This window comes from Polistes canadensis, unplaced genomic scaffold (genome assembly GCF_001313835.1).
Source record: "Polistes canadensis isolate GaletaPanama2010 unplaced genomic scaffold, ASM131383v1 scaffold_287, whole genome shotgun sequence".
Classification (NCBI taxonomy): Eukaryota; Metazoa; Arthropoda; class Insecta; order Hymenoptera; family Vespidae; genus Polistes; species Polistes canadensis.
The window spans coordinates 70,883-88,584 of record NW_014569834.1 but is presented as its reverse complement, the minus strand read 5'-3'; the positions used below and the strand labels follow the sequence as shown (position 1 = coordinate 88,584).

The following is a 17,702-nucleotide window of genomic DNA, read 5'->3' as shown; positions in this document are numbered from 1 at the left end:
TAAACGGAAACGTAGTTTCTGAAGAATGAAAAGTTCTATTCTCGAGTCTCACTAATAATTAATTGGTTGTTATTATTATTGTAAACGCAGAACTTTGTGTCGGTTTATAAATTACGTTAAATATTATTAGAATATTTATTTATAATATAATGCAGCTTACCATCAATTCCTTAGGATTTACGAATTCCAATGCATGTCTTTTAATGGCGTGGAATGCTGCATTTGGTGCATACCCGGGATGATGAGGCGTCGGTGGTGTAGATGTTGATACTTCAGTTTTTCCAGTTAAGGTCAATTGTTTCCTTCTAGTGCTCATTGACTGAGAAAATTTTATATAAATAATTTCAAATGTTATATACACATATAAAATTATATGTTAAATATAATTGATCCACAGTTGTGACTTACATCTGAATTACAGTGCCTATCGAATAAATGCGTCATTAAAGAAAATCTACGTCTCTTTAAAGCATCGCAACTGCCCCATAAGCACAATATTTCTTCCTCGCCAGCAGGACAATGAATTTCACAGACATGAAGGAAAACCTCATGGGGAGTTTTAAATTGCCTATGGGAGAATATATACGTGAAATTACTTTTAGAATCGAGTATGCATAAGATAATAAAATGTAAGGAGGGAAAAAGATAAATTACCTTAGACAACCTCGCCATTCGCAGAGATACGCATTAGGATCTATTTTGATGGTAATAGTTTTGCTCTCGGGTGGAATTTGACTCGTCGAAGGTTTCGATTCTGGTTCTGTCGAGGTCGACGAACTTACAGTTTTGATAGCCTTAACTGGTGGCTTAACTGGAAGTCCATGCGTTGCAGCCGCTTGATGAGGCGTAGTTGGTCTTGTTGGTGGCGGTGTCGAAGCAGGTGTTGGAGTTACTACCCTCGATGGTACACTAGTAGACACTGGATTCTGTTGAGCCATCGCGGGTATCGTAACTGTTACAGTATTTGGATTAGTTTGTGCTACCGAACTATTAACTATTATGGAAGTCTGTGGAATAGTGGCTGACGTAGGTACCAACGGAGGAGGAATATTACCAAGAGCTGGACTTTGTAGAATAGGACGCGGAACTTGAGTTACGACAACTTGTTGTCCTTGGGGCGTAACAGCTACCATTTTCTGCGGCGTTGTTTGAGGAGCAGCTTGAGGCTGCAATATTATAATGGTTTTAGTCCCAGTCCCTTGTTGTTGAGTTGTCTGAGCAACGAGAACCGTCTGTGCTTGCCCTTGTACTAATGCTGTTTGCGGTTGAGCTAACACATAGTTTTGTCCAGGAACACCACCGGATACAACATATTGCAGTTGCCCTCCCGCACTTTGTTGCAACAAAACTTGTGGCTGTGCTTGTGCCTGTCTTCCTTTGACAGACGCAGCAGGAATTATAACTTGATTGTTCGATTGGATCGTCTGTTGAACGACTATTTGTCGTGGAGTAGCTACTATTAACTGTTGTTGTGGCTGGTGATGTTGCTGTTGTGGCTGGTGATGTTGCTGTTGTTGCTGTGGTTGTTGATGATGCTGATGATGCTGATGTTGGTGTTGATGCTGATGCTGATGTTGATGCTGATGATGGTGGTGATGATGTTGCTGTTGCTGCTGCTGATGTTGATGGTGTTGTTGTTGTTGCTGCTGTTGTTGTTGTTGCTGCTGCTGCTGCTGTTGTTGTTGGTGTTGTTGCTGCTGCTGCTGTTGGTGTTGTTGACTAATTTGATTAATAAATATGTGAGGTTCTTCTTTCACGATTGGAGGAGGAGGAGGAGGCTCCTCCTTAACAATAGTTATTTGTTCTTCAAGATCAGTTTCATCTTCTATGCAATCAGCAGCAAGAGCTGCATAAAGGTTAGCAGCAGTAGAGGAAACTGTAGCTTTCTCACTATCCTTGTCATCTTCCTGTTCTTCCGATTTGATACTCGACATCGTAGATTCGACGGTGGTTGAATCAACGGCATGATCAGGCGACGTTGTGCCATTAGAATATTTTAATTTTTTCGTATCTACTATCTCATCGGAATCGCTAGCTTCTCTTTTAATTCCTCTCAGAGTTTCGATTAACGTATCCTCGGTTACATCGGTTTGCATCGTATCACTTTCTGGTAATTCCTTTTTAATTTTAATATCAGTTGGAGATTCTTTTAATACCTTTTTAATATGATTTTCAACTAGATCCATTCCCTTTTCGTTGATTGAATTCTTTCCGAGAACTCCGTTCAAAATAGGCTCCTTGTCAACCACCTTCCTCTCTAACAAATCAGCCAACATCATACTCTGCAATGGTTTTTCCTTCGAACTTACACTAGACGAATCTTTGGATGATCCATCGTCTTGTGCATTAATATCTATATTAGTTGGTGCACCATTTAGAAGTATTCCTTCGAAACTCGTCAAAGAATTATCTTCTTCGACACCAACACCGGAAAAATCTCTACTACCACCAATACCACTACTAGAAGCCAAAGAATTGTTCGTTGAATCGGAATCTTCGGCAATTGAAGTACACGTACTTCGTTGATTGGATTTGTTTGTAGCACCACCAATTGTGGTAGAACTCGGTGGCTGACAAACCTTTACAATTGAGGATATGTGATTCTCAGTCGAATTCAATATTACCGTAGTTGACGTTACGATTTGGTTCACGCTCTCATTTACATCGTTTACTTCAGTCTGTGAAACAATATATTATTTATAGATAAGATGCAAAAACATATATAATAAAATAAAGTGGATCATCCTCTTACCTTCTCACAATTGTTAGTCATAATAAATTTAGCTCCATTAAGTCTCTGGATTTTTTTGGCAGGAATAGATGCAATAATTTGTTTTTGTTTTGAGTTAACAGAAGCCTTAGGGAGTATTGTTGCTGGGGTTGCTGCAGGAGCTGCAGGCTGTACCACGCCTGTTAACTGCTGTTGCAGTAACCTTTGTTGTTGTTGACGTTGTGCAACCTATTGAAATGGAATCATCGTTAGCAAAAACATTTATCAATTTTTCTAAAAATGAATTATATAGTCCTAATTTCATATATATATCAATTTATCTTTGATCAATATAATTCATATTTATATGTTCATATTTTGTCACTTTAAATTCATGATTATTTGATTTTTTTAACATCATCATGCTGTTTGTTAGTATTCTTTTTATTATCATTGTCTTATTTTATTGGACAAAAACTCACTCTGTTAAAAGATCATTAATGACCTACTTATTTTATATTTGTCAAGTAGGAAAAGGATAGGAATTTTTGGAGAGAGTTTACATTTCTAAAAAAAAAAAAAGGAGATATAAAAAAAAAATATTAACGTCACGATAAAAAAGAAAAATCAACACAGCACACAACACTACATCATATACTCATACACTAATAAAAACAAAATGAAAGAAACAAAAACTTAAGATACCTATATTTGCAGATCGTCTACCTATTTGATTTGTTCTATAATAAAGAAAAATTACGTACTTCAATTATATTTTTGATAGTACTTAGAGATTATTATAGCATCTACTAATATCATTTAAACAATATCTGTAATATAAAATTGTAATAAAGCGACGAGATACTTTGAAAGTATTATCGTCGATAAATTATTATTCTCACATATACACATTTAACTTTATTATACATCGTTCCAAATAAGATGAGTTAATTAGACACAATTTGAGATCTAATGTGTAATATATGCGTAAATATTTTTTTTATAAATACTACACTTTTTGTGTCATGTTAATGTACAATTATACCTGGTTGCTTGTTATTAGCTGGTTGGCACTGATGCTGGATGCGATGCTAGTGGTAGTGTTTGTTACACAGGCAGTAAGGGTAGACACACAAGTTGCAGCAGCACTGGACATGCAGTCACTGCTGGCTGTTACCTTGGTAGCCAAAAGGCTCTTTATTATAGAACTGGATGTAGTACTACTTCTGTTATCTTCTTTTGTTACTACTTGGACAGATTGGGAGTGCTGTTGCTGTTGTTGTTGCTGTTGCTGATTTTGGGATCCACTGGCCAACAATGCTTGACTCAGATGGGGGTGAGATACTGATACCTAATCGACAGTAGTCATATACAATTCTCACCACTTCAACCAATAAATTATTTTACGTTATATAGATTTCATTGAAAATACATGCTGAGAGAGAAAAACGAATGATGAAATCTAAATGTCTATGTAGTAGAAAACATGATGTTTGAATTACATAGAAGACATAAAATAAACACACGTATATCGTCTCGTGAAATTAATTAATATGCTTCATGTAAAAAAGCGCCATATGATTTTTTCTTTGTTTGTTCATCATTCCATTTAATAATTCCATGACATTGAAATAGTATTAAGAATAGAGAAAGAAGAAAAAAAAGATTGAAATAAAAGTCTAATATTTCAAATTTAGATAATTATCGTGTCTTTTGTAAAATGGTAAAGAAGTCGATGAGAAATTCTGCTGTCTAGTTTTTGTAGGTGTTAATAATAGCATAGCTGCTCTGCGAAATATTTTCAGTATTAATAGAGTAGAAGTTTTTTTCTTTTTTTTTTTTTTTTAGCCCCTGAGTTATAATTTATCGTTAAGAACAAAATCTACTACTATGCAACACAGTTTCTGTTTTCTAGAGCACACGCACACATACACCCATACGCACATACACGCGGACGCAATGCAAATTTCCATATTTAATATTACGGAATAAGATTTACCTATTATATATACATATATATACGAGGCGAATTTTAAATGCGTTTTAATATTTTAGATGGTAAATATTTAACGCAAATATAAACCTCTACTAAAATATCAATACGCTATTAAAAATCATCCTATATGTTAATCATAGTAATGGAACATAATTTTGCATTGTTTAAAAAAAAAAAAAAAAGCATGCAATATACATAAATTGTACCATAATTAGGAAGGAATTCTAGCGCATGTTAAAAGAAGCCCACACGTATATAGCGTCATGAGAAACTACGACCAAAATGAGAACCAAGGTCATGAACGAATGGCATACAGATCTAGGACTTGGACCCACCTGACTTTTAGAATCAACCTTGGTGACTGGATTTTGGGATTGATTTGACGTACTGGAAGGTGGTTTTGGTGGGGCAGACAACTGGGCTTTTAGAATGGGGGATGCAGGGGCTGGAGTTCTGTGAACTCCTGATGCAGGATTTTCTAGGGCCGTGCTATCGGGAGCAGGACTTATATTCTTGAGTGTACGCTGTTGTACGGGAAGCACCTTTACTGGAGTTGCGTTGACAGCTGGTATCGGGGTTGTATTAGTTGCAATAACTGTTTGGCTCGGATAAATTATTTGGCCTGGTGTGGCCCGTACGCGGATTCCTTCGTAATACTGTGTACCCGTTGATTCTCCTTTCAGTGGATTCGGACCAACGGTTCCTCCAAACACTGACCTACATTTATACAATTTCCAAATGTAAGAACATTTCATTTAAAAGATCCTTTAAATATATTATAATCCTATTCATTCAAATTAAAATATATACCTAACGCATCTAGGAAAATGAAGTGGCGCGATTACTCCTCTCCTGCCAATCTTCGTACAACACCCAAGATATTTTTTATACAATTCCTCTTGTTCGATACGAATCCCTGGTGCTAGTTCAAAGGTAACTCTTAACCATCCTAAAGCGAATTGTTCGTTTTCCTGAATGATTTGCTGATGCGCGTGTTGTTGTTGTAACGCAGTGGCTGTATCTACCGCTTCTAAATAGAGAGAAACAAAATGGAAAGGAAAAAAGGAAAAAGAAATAAAGGAAAAGAAGAAGAAAAGAGTGAAATTCAAGATAAAATATAATGAACAACATTGCGATCATGGAATATACATATTCGTACATACTGTGCGTTGTAGACTTGCTTGTAGTCGCAGGTGTAGTAGGTCTGGAAGGTGCCGGACTGACCGGAGCTGAGGTTGCGGTAATCGTAGCTGGGGTAGCTGGCACAGGTGATGACGTTACTGATGCAACCGGAGTAGTTGCAGCAGTAGCAACGGGAGTATTCTGAGATGTATTTGATGGCGTGGGTATGGTAGATACCGTTTCTACCACTCTCATCAAAATACAAGCTTTTGGACCATAGCTCTGTGCTTCTACAGTGACAAGTGCAACCAATGTGTCGATAGCTCCGCGTACCCGCGCGACGCTCGTGCACGGTCTTTCACCCAACGAAGTTAACGCATATAAACATTCCAAAGTATAAACTAAAAGAGCTATATCGCTTAGAGCTAAAAACCTAAAAAGCAAAATGTCAAAACAATATATTAAATCACACCCTGTTGTGATTCTCAACAACAATAAGGAAGGAGATTATTAATGAATTAAACGAATGTACCTGCAAATAAGTTCATACACGCCATCTTCTAAACCGAACGTAACGATTTCTTCATTGCTATCCTGTTGACTGATCTTATTAAGCACCTCCAAACAGGATATAACGATAAATCTGTCTTGCGACTCGATACCCTTAGCAACGCAAGATAGGACAACGTCCGTTATCCTCTCCCCAGCTTCCTTTAATACAATTTCGTTTGCTATATTCCCTAATATGTCGAAACCGAGTTGATGCAAGTTACTCCACCTCGCTCTTATACACAACAATACGAATCTCAAGAAACATCGATTCCTGCTTAGCACCGCTGCATTTTCCGGAGTAAAACTGAGATTTCGTAAGATAGACGCTATCTGTAACACGCGTTGACCATAAGGATCTTGCGTGCCTAACGTTCTACCAACGCAGAACAAGTCTTTATCCTCTTCCTCGAATTTTATCGAATTTTGATTTTGATCTTTGCAATTCTCATCCAAATGAGAACCAATAGGATCTAGACGAGAACAGTCTGGAAGCACCTGAAATTTTTTAACGAACGAATATTATATTTAATTCATTGCTGCTGTTAATGAAAATAATTATTATTATCATCCACATCCTATACACAAGTAGAAATTGCTGATGCACGATATAAATTCTTAAGTTTCGTGATACATGTTGCAATGTGTATATGCAGTAGTTTGGAATCAACTGTGTAAAAGTAATTGAAAAAAATCGGTCAACTTGATTCTCCCGTTGGGAGATTAATTTACAATGTTAAGACAAACTGAAACCAATGCAGGTTTCAATTTGCACGGTTGCATGAAACCATTGCATATTGCAACATGTTCCAATATAAGAAGGGACTTTCTGTTATTGATAAATAATTAAAGAAGAAAAAATATTGATTGGTTTACCCCATCAACGTCCATCGACGTGACGGTTTCCTCATTAGTATCTTGGACCGTTGCTGTCGCTGCTTTATTCTGCTTTTCCTTTTCCAATGTTTTCCGCCTGGAGAACGTGTTCAAGCTCGTTGATGGCTTCTTCATAAAGGTTTTCTCGTTGGTAAGATCTATCACGTCTTGCGAATCGAGTACGTCAGACCAAAACGAATTGATAGAATAGTTCCTCACGCGAGAATAAACCTCGATGAAAAGTTGGCGCGTACCAGGCGAGTCAAAAACTCCGGCATGAGCTAACAGGATGTTCACCAAACGTGGATACTTGTCTAGACGTAACGTGTGCTTCCCTTCATTAGACAAAAGCGTGCAAACGTTTATCGCAAAATCTTGTTCGTTTGGAAGTGGCGAAAGCAAGGACAATGCCAGTTTATCGTAATTTGTTGGCTTGTACAAGTCGGACGATAGACCATTGTAATCGCGAAGAGATTCTGAAAACAAACCACAAAAAACACATATGTTATATTAAACATTATATTTCTTTAATATATATATATATATATATATATATATAAACTAATTTTGTATTACCAACTTATTTGATAGCATAAGTTTAAATACAAGTAATTGTGATCTATAACACCGCAAGTTTACCTTGGATATTAATTTAAAAAGATACACCAAGGTCCCCCATTAAGAGAGTTCAATAAAAAAATAAATAGATATCAAATGTAATAGGTCAAAGTTAATTGCATGTATCCTAAAAACAATGTCAAGTAAGATTTTACTAATGGTAAAATATAAATAACGTTTGTTTTACCGTTTAGAAAAAATGTATAAACGTTGAATGATTATTATTTAAAGGATAGAAATAGTCTTTGTCTTTATCGGTTAAGTGAAATTTTCTAAAGAGAAAAAAAGAAAAAGAAAGAGAGAGAGAGAAAGAGCTTAGAACACGGTTCTCGTAAATATAAAACATGCTTTACGGTATCGCATCTAGATACCCTGTGTGTCGAGGAGAGGTCGCGTTCAATAACCGCAATCGCTTCACGTGCAATGCCTATCAACCACGATCGTTACGCTCGAACTCTCCTACTATCTTGTCCACCAGCTGCCATTAAATATGGTAGCATAGTAAAGGTATCATTATACATCGAGTCTCATAAAGAGACAGAGCAGTTTCAAACGCCTTCATCGCCGACCCCATAACGATTGTTCTTTTGTTACCAGAATTTCGAATGTTCTCTTCATCTATCTATCTATCTATCTAATTGTAACAGTTGGATATCTTCATTTTCGAATGAATGAAGGGGGAATAAAAAAAGGAAGAATTAACGATGATCGGTACGATTATAATAAATCGAAACAAGTTAGTGAATTAAATTTGAACGATTTAAAACTTGGGCAAATTGCCAAAATATTTTTGGTATGAAAAGGTTTGAAGAGATTACCGGAAGACGCGGGAGAGATTACGGAGTACTCTAACTCTTTTGCTGTGTATCTTATTCTTTTTTTTTTTTTTTCAAATACTTCAACAAAAATAGATTCAAAATTCGGAGAAAAATAAATATAGGAATGGGATCATTTCTTATTAGAGTTGTTCTGTATGTATCTTTGATCTATCATCGGTTATTGGACATCAAATTGAATTCTGAACGAATAGATTAAAAATAAAAAAATCATTTCCTTGCGTTAAAAGAAGATTTTGAATCGCAGATAAATAAATAAGAGGAAGATGTTATATATTAGATTTCAATATAATCCCTAAAACTATGTTGGGTTGAATAATTGGAGCTCATAGGGTGGGCGCTCAGTGATTTAAAGAGCGTCTGGGGTCGGTGCATCGAGTGTGTGTAGTGCCATCAAGAAGATGCATAGAATGCGTCATCGATTGGTTTTGGTTGGTGTGTCGTGGATGATGTCGGCGGTTTGCGTTAGACGTCACGCAGTTGAGAGGGGGCTGAGAGGACGACGTCACCACGCACCGGGATTTTGCTTTTTACACGTCGCACGCGGGCCAGAAGAAGAACCCCGCCGATGCGACAATCGCGCACAAGGAAGGCCACTACTTCGCACGCGCTCGCTGAACTGGTGGGATCAAAATTGAGAATCCAACCGGAATCACGCAAGCGCGTCGTTGATTCTCTGCCATCGCGCAGGGAGAATGTCAAGAACTGCTGTTTCTGCTGCTGCTGTTCTGTTTAGCTCCTGTTCAGTTCTGTTCAGCTTTCTGTTCAGCTTCTGTTCAGCTATGTTCAGCTATGTGTTCAGCTCTCTGCTCCGTTCATTCCTATCTCCCGCAAACGTTTATTGATTGCTTTCTCTTGTTCTATTCCCCCAACCCAGCCAACCAACCAACCAACCAACCTACACTCCCAACTCCCACCCCCATCCAACCTCTTGCTCCTTTTGCTGCCACAAACTTCAGCTCCTCCGCGAACTTCCATTCGCATACTGCGCATTATCTCTTCCTCTCATTCCACCACCACTTGACACCACCACCACCACTACCATCATCATCAACCAGAGACAGATACAATCCTCTTAATTATTTTCTCATAAGATAGAAACAAAATATGAATCATTATTTTACAGATGGATTTTAATTAATCCCATATCATCATCCCCGATTATTTCTTCCTTTTATGAAATTATCTATTGCACCTATTTTGTTTTTGTTCAAAGATGTTGAGGGAGATTCGTATAAATCTTTCCTAAACAAATATTAATCGATGCAAATACATTTTGATCGGTTCCTTTATAAAAGTAAGTATATTAAAAATGATAAAAGAAGTTGTGTGGTGGTTGGACGGACATTTGACTAGCTCGAGGGCAGAATTTTTCTCTAACGAGTTTACAGAACCCAGAGAGGAGGAAGAACCGTCCCCTTTCCTCTGCAGATCATTCGTCTCTGCGGTTTGCGCTTGCGGAGATGAAAGGAAGGTGACGAAGCGAGGTGACAAAGAGCTGGTGAGAAGAGAAAGAGAGAGAAGAGAAAATCGAGGGGGGGTTTTCACCCGTTTCTCTCTCTTTCTCTCTTTCTTCCTCTATTTCTTTCTCTCTCTCTTTTCTATACACGAAGAAGAATTATTGTCGACAAACGCGCGTGCGCCGCAAATATAGACCCGACGTGTTTCTGCCCATCAAAGCTCAGATACAGCTTTGTGTATGTCCATAACTTTGCACACATACACGTATACATACACGCGCGCACACCTATAAATATAAGAGAATGAGAGAAAGAGAGAGAAAGAAAACCATGATTATTGCTCATTAAATTATCTCTTCCACGTGCCGTATATGCGTCAGATATTTTATACATATATACTTCTACACAAACACACGCATAAACATTCTAAACTACGTGAACTTTCTTACTTCTCCCTTTTTTTTTTTCTTATTATTGGGCTTACTTCATTACAACATCGTGATCTCAGTTTACAGAAAAATAGCGTATTATTTTGTTTGTTTGTTTGTACAGCTAACCAACATTTTTCCTGTTGTTTTAACCCGACTCCTTAAGGGTTGCGTAACTTTATAGGAAGATTATGTCACAATTATTATTGCATTCGTTAGAGGCTCAAGTTTTTAATTTAGAAAATATGTTGCATAGTGTTTCTTCTTCTCCCCCTTGTTACGAACACACAGTAATTCTACGATTTCCAAGAAACCAACGTCGGTAGTCGGTGTAACGCGTTAATTTTCTTTACGCGTATTCTTTTTCTTTCATCTTCTTTTTTTTTTTTCTCTTCTCATTTCTTTATCCGCTTCGTTCTGCCCATCTGTTTCCCTCGAGCGTACACCGCAAGCAAAGAGAGAAAAAGAAAGAGACAAGTTCACTCGTTTCTCTGCATGTGTACAGAATTCTTTATACGTGTGTATGTGTATATTCATATATGTATATATATGTGTTGAAAGTCGACAGCAATTCTCCATGAGAAAGAGAGAGAGAGAACACGTCAATAACCCGTTGCTGCTTCGTCACGATAGATATCATACATTTATGTAGCGTCTGTTATGTATCGACGTGTGTTGTATTGTATATATACGTGAGATACGTGCAAACGTATGTATATATATATGTATAAATCCTTTTCACAATGTATTCTCGACGGGCGTTCACCTGTTTTTCTCTCTCTTTCGGTGACACCTTTTAAATCATTCCTTTTTTTTGCACCTTTGTGTCCTCATTCGCGAAAACGATAACTGTTTTAATAATAACGGCTAGACAGGAACAAAGAAATATTATTACGTGAGTAATGGAAAATAAAGAATCTTCTTTCTTCCTTTTTATTTTTTTTCATTTACCTTTCAAATTAAAATGTAAAACATTTCTCATTCTGTTAGAGTATCAGTCTGTGGAATAATAATGGCATGATGATGACGATGATGATGATGCGTGTTGTTTTTCCTTTCTCGAATTTTTTCTATTTTTTTTTTTTTTTTACTTCTACGTGATTAAAATCTAATAAACGTTAATATAAAGTTAATTATTCAAATGTGACGCGAGAGAGTTTCTCGTGATACTCTCTGTTGTTTCATACACGTTTAATTCACTTATTATAATTAAAATTTAATCATATTTGTTTGCAACGTGTGTATAAATTAAACGGTAGAATTAATTTTACCTGCAACATTATGTTGATGATGATTATATGTAAGAGGAACCGAATGTAATGCTCTGGCAGACCACTTCCTGTGTCTGGAATCCTCATCTTCGTCGTCCGCTTGTTGTCCATCTTCTCCTAAGAAGTGTACCTTCTCGTACCTATCCAGATACCTGAAAGAAACACAAATTAGTATCATGTTAAATACATATATGTATATCATTATTGGTATTACAAATTAAATTTGTGATGATAAACTGAAAAGAGAAGATCGATCGACTGAGGAATGATGAATCCAAATGTTTTAAGGTATCTGAGATCTAATTGAAGATGCTAATGAATAACAATAACAACAGGATCAGTAAGAGATGAAGTCAACCAACAACTAGTGAAGTGGAGTGTGGAGTATCGGTGAGAAAGAGAGTGAGAAAGAAGATGGGGTGGAAGAGGAGGAGGAGGATGAGGAGGAGGAGAGGAAGGAGAGAGAGGGACACGATATCGTGGGTGGGCAAAAGAAAGTGGTGGGGGATAGGTGTAGTGAATTCATTCATGCACCAACGTAGTAGTAGAGTACGGAAGGTGCACACAGGCGGTGGAGCCAGCCAACCAGAGCCTGATTGGCGGTTGGTGGGTGCAGGCCGAGCACGGACACTTTGACTACTGTGCTGGCATGCTCAGTATCCCTCCGAACTTCAATAGTACTACTACATATTCCCTAACTAGTGATCATTCAAATTACCCTAGATGTTAAATTAATGAAGATTTTTATCTAACCAATGGTTAACATTGATATCATCAGGGTGTATAAATCAAATGAAATCATCAATCCACATCATCCATCAGCAATAATATGTAATGAACATGAGAACTTAGTGAAATAAAATGAAGTTTAATCGGACACTGACACACATACGTAACTAACTAACTAAGTAAGTAAGTAAGTAGGCTTTAGAAAGTCTGTTATCAGGAATACAAATAACGGATACACGTTTGGAATGAATCAATGTGAGTGCCGATTATCAGTTAGAGGAAGCAGAACGTCCTCGAGGAGTTCGTTAGGCGAGTTAGTTGGCTAGCTAGCAAACTAGCTAGTTGACTGGCTGGTTGGTTGGTTGGTGAGAGACAACAAGGTTGTTGCAGGGCTCGATTGGAGTGAGAGGACACTGACTGAGAAAGCAAGCACGTGGCGCGTCGGTGAGGCCGGGCACTGACTGAATGAATGAATGAACGTGTACGTACGATACGATACGGAAAATGGTGGTGGTGGTGGGGCGGAGGACCAACGCCGATACTACTCGGTGGTGGTAGCGCAGCATTTTGCTGCTACCTCTGCTCTTGCAGACGCTCGCGGGCTGTCAGAGGAAGTAGAACCCGCTTTCCATTCGAGGGCGCGCGCCTAACGCAACCTAGAATTCTGTTTCTAGTACTATACCGTACCCCCTATACAATATTGACACACTAGAATTGAACAATAAGTTTGATATTTCTCTGATGGGATAAGTATATCTTCTTGTTATATATACATATATTTTTAATTAATTTATCTAATATTCAAAATTCGACTAATTGTAAAGATAATTGGTTGTAATAACAAGAAAATACCATATACTCGTCGTTATTATTTTTACTAATTTTATGTGATACCAGAATGGGGGGTAGAACTGGGTAATTAATATCAAGTCGAGTCATTTATTTTTTTCTTTCAAATAACAACAATTATATTCAGTTTTTTTTCCGAAGAAAATGATGAACGTGTCTATCTACTGTATTTTATAATCTATTATACTTAAAACAACACACAAGTATAGCAAATATAACGTGTAGACAATATTCCCTGAATATCGTGTGTCCTAGTAATAATATCGTATGATTTATTTTGATGTAATATTTCTACTTGGTTAAACAAATTAACTTAAGTTGAATCGATCGATCTTCTCAACGAGTTTATTCGTTTAATTTTCGTATAATTTCGTCATAACAATTTCTCACTTTCCACGTGAGTGTTCTATTTAACTGGCCAACGCCACTTACCGAAGGTATATTTGTTTAAGGCCGATTCCGCTGTTGACGCAGCCGTTCGGCAGATGAAATTGTTCGCACAACGAGGCCCACTCGTTCCTTGTATTCACCTGCAATGACAAAAATTACGCAAAAAAACAATTAACTTTTTTTTATTCTTTAATATCGATTAAACGATAGAAAGATTTTTGTATAGGTTAAAAAATTTGTCATATATTTCGTAAGAGAAACTTTTTTTTCTGTAGGTAAGATTATTAAATGATATTGAAGAATAATTGAATGGTATAATAATAATCATATAACATGTGATCGGTGTGTGTTAAAAATTTACGCAATAATTATCAGATCGATACAACCTAGCTGAAGAATTATTCTTCCTGTTGCAAGTTATAACTTCGTTGTAATAAAGATTTGTTTGTTGTAGAATATATAAATAAAATGAATACAAGTGTTCGCGGAGTAATGAGAAACGAACGACCTTGTGGAATGCAACAACCGAGTTGTAATGCAAGCATTAAAACAAAAAAAGAAAATAAAATAAAAAGATACTTCATAAAGACTGCGAACATCATACTGCTTGACTAAATAATTCGTTAATAACTAACTTCGCATAAAATTGTTAGGCGTCGTCATTAAGAGATGGTAATGTTGGAAGAAAAAAAAGTTAAGTCGAGATATTAATGAAAAAAAAAGTTCTCCGTAATACTGTGTAATAATTCAAATAATTATACAAAGTGGAATTGGAGAGAAAAAGAAAAAGAGGAAAACTCTTTCAGTCGAAAAGAAGTTTGAAAAAACTCTTTCTGTCGTTTGAAAAATTATAATTACTTTTATTTTTAATATAAAAAATGATTGCAACCAACGTTGCATGGTGACGAAAAAGAAGAAAAAACGAACGTTCACGAATTGCAACAAATAAAATAAAGTAAAATAAAACAACAACAAAAAATGCAAATCAAATGAGAACAATGAGAAATTTGGAACGAGTCAAAAGTGCATACATACATACATACATTTTTTTATATATATATATATATTAGGATTTAATAGGTTTCATAAAAGTTTGTATGTTGTGTTGTCATCAAGATGACCACGCCTACGACACGTGAGAGCGCCAAAAAGTTGAGTGATGAGGGGGAGAGGGGTATCAAGGGAACTGAAAAAAATTCGGAAAGGCCCTTGGCAAAATATATCAAAGTAGGATTGGTGGGTTAGGGGTGTGGTGGGGGTACGTGGATATTGGGTCAGTGATCTCTCTCTCTCTCTTTCTTTCTTTCTCTGGATTTGCGCCCATGCTTTTGCCAGTTATTCTCGTCACTTCGCGTATGTGAACCCCCGAAGAGAAGAAAAGAGAAAATAAGAGAAGTGGAACCCAATACAACAAGTCTAACAAGACCGAGAAAGTGGCGCCCCGTTGTGGACGACCTCGCGATAAGGAATAAGATGATGCATCATCAAACCTGACCGATGAATCCTCTTTTACCCGCTATCCCCGTAGTCGTGTTAAAAGAGTCGCGTGTTCAGGAAAGTTGGTCAGAGAATAATGAAGAAAACAACTACTACTACAAAAGCACATTGCTAGCTAGCTGCAAGTCTCTCTTTCTCAATTTTTTGTTTCCCCTTCCCAGAGAGAGAGAAAGAGATTGATATCTCGAATGCATTATTACTGTCTTCCCCCTTTTACCATCCTTCGAATAATAATCCTAAAGAAATAAGTTCGGAATAAAACGATCTTCCTCTGCATATATACACATAGTTACTTCTATCATAAATCCACTCATACTAAGAATATATGGCATAATTTGTATAATAGATATTCAATTATTATGGGTATAATTATTTGATTTTAGTATTTTTGACAAACCCCGATGTAAACTGAACACTATCAGTCAATCAAATGTCATTTGCAATTAAACGCGTGGAAACAATGTTTCTTGATTGACGAAAATTCATTTAATGAAAGGGATAGGGGGTGGGGAACTGTAACACCAAGATTTCATTCTGCTAATATATTCCTCCCTCTTTTTCATTTAATTAAAATCGATTACATGTTGATTTAGGGTAAATGGGATTGTTAATTGAACATAAAACAATGTGTCACTTGATTGATCAAAATTCAATGAACTGTAACCACCAACCAATATCAATTTAAACTGAAATCAAATTCGATAATTACCACACAAAATTACATTTATTCTATATTCTTTATTACATTTACCTGAGATTATATGTTAACTTATTAATTGTATTATCTTATTGAATTGGTGGTACATGCTCAACCAAACTTTGATTGGAAGCAAACACAATTCCTCTCTATCTATGCAAGTGGCAAGATACCAAAAAATGCATCGTACAAATGCATCAAACTAACAGATATACGCGCGTTAGGATATCCCTGCCTGCTTGCCTGCCTGGCCTCGGTTGGTTCTGCTCGTAATCGTGCAACTTTGCTTGACCTTGGTAATGCCAAAGAACGATGCGCATGCGCCTGAATGTTCTTTGAGAGAGCGTTGAACGACGTATCCACGTGTTTGGTTCGGAGGACCGCGCAATGAAAGTGTCTTTGGCGCCATGTGCTCGTTGGGGTAGGATATGGTCTCTCTTTACCTCCTCCTGACCCCTCTAACCCCCTCTCTCTTTCTCTTTCTCTCCCCCCTCTACCCAATTCCACACACCCTCCTTCCTACCCCTTCTCCTTCCACCCCGTTCTCTTCTCTTCTCTTTCTTTCACTCCTTCCTCTTCTTCTTCTTCTTCTTCTTGTCTATGCATTTTAGATACATTCGTGTTGCATCTCTGCTGCTGCATGTGCATAAACATCTCTACTTGTTTTCTTTTTTTTTTATTATAATAATAATAATAATGATGATGATAATAATGAAATTCTTAGTAAGATAAGCTAGCTGTCCAATGAAAATTCTTTTTTTTTATTGCTATGCTATTAAGAACGATTATTATACCTGGGTGTATGTTTTCAAAATGGTTCTTCTATCTTCTCTTCTTTTCTCTTATGGATAAGAAGAGTAAGGTTTTATAGATAACGCGAATCAATAAAACGGAGGAGGAAAAAAATAAATTGCGAGATAAGTTTATGATAATACGTAGTATAGATAATGATAATAATTATTATTATTATTATAATTATTCTTTTCTTTATATATATATATATTTATTCAAGAGATGAGATATATGTATTGGTGTCATGCGAGTCAAACAAAGTATCAGATCAGAAAAATACTGATGGGTTTGTTTTTTTCTCTCCCCCCTCTTCCCTCACCTACCCCTCAAAACTGGCAAAAACATTGAACGTAATTGAATTGCAAATTGGAATATAATACCGCGTTTTATATATTATTTTAAATGAATTTATTAGAATATATATTTGTCGAAACATAAAAATTACAATTTTTATGATTTTTATGATTCGTATCTAAGTTATTGTTTTGTTTTTAATTTGAAATAATGATTATACGATATCAATATTTAAAACGTCGATTGGTTGGATTGATGTTGCCGTGTTGTTTGCAAGCAAATTTGAATCGTTGAAAAATATCTTCGAGGAATAATTTAACGTTCAAGATCTAAACACGCCAACTCTCTCTCTCTCTCTCTCTCTTTCGTGAATAATCTTTACCATCAATTTAGAATACTAAAAGTAGGAATATAATTAGCGTCAATGTGTTTTGCGTATACGTGTGTATGTACGCGCGTTTATACGTTCCCGAATGACTAGAATAAAATTTAATACTTGTTAACGCTTACGCGAGTCTAGGAAAATAGATCGACGTATTTATGATTCACCCAGGTTATTACAAATTCTTCGTGTGTGCGGGCGGGGTG

The 17,702-nt window shown here is 36.5% G+C and overlaps 1 protein-coding gene across 1 annotated transcript in view; it reads right to left on the bottom strand.

Annotated features, from left to right (window-relative positions):
* The window catches only part of LOC106791142 (AT-rich interactive domain-containing protein 2), a 30,783-nt gene that overhangs the window by 1,596 nt on the left and 11,485 nt on the right, over positions 1-17,702 (bottom strand). The window contains exons 3-15 of the mRNA XM_014756560.1: positions 13,877-13,974; positions 11,867-12,018; positions 7,254-7,729; positions 6,361-6,875; positions 5,870-6,261; positions 5,517-5,736; positions 5,042-5,423; positions 3,756-4,061; positions 2,753-2,959; positions 1,628-2,678; positions 655-1,519; positions 409-568; positions 161-319 (exon numbers count right to left, since the gene is read on the bottom strand). Of these exons, the coding sequence (XP_014612046.1) occupies positions 161-319; positions 409-568; positions 655-1,519; positions 1,628-2,678; positions 2,753-2,959; positions 3,756-4,061; positions 5,042-5,423; positions 5,517-5,736; positions 5,870-6,261; positions 6,361-6,875; positions 7,254-7,729; positions 11,867-12,018; positions 13,877-13,974 (4,983 nt within the window). The remainder of the gene's footprint in view (positions 1-160; positions 320-408; positions 569-654; positions 1,520-1,627; positions 2,679-2,752; positions 2,960-3,755; positions 4,062-5,041; positions 5,424-5,516; positions 5,737-5,869; positions 6,262-6,360; positions 6,876-7,253; positions 7,730-11,866; positions 12,019-13,876; positions 13,975-17,702) is intronic.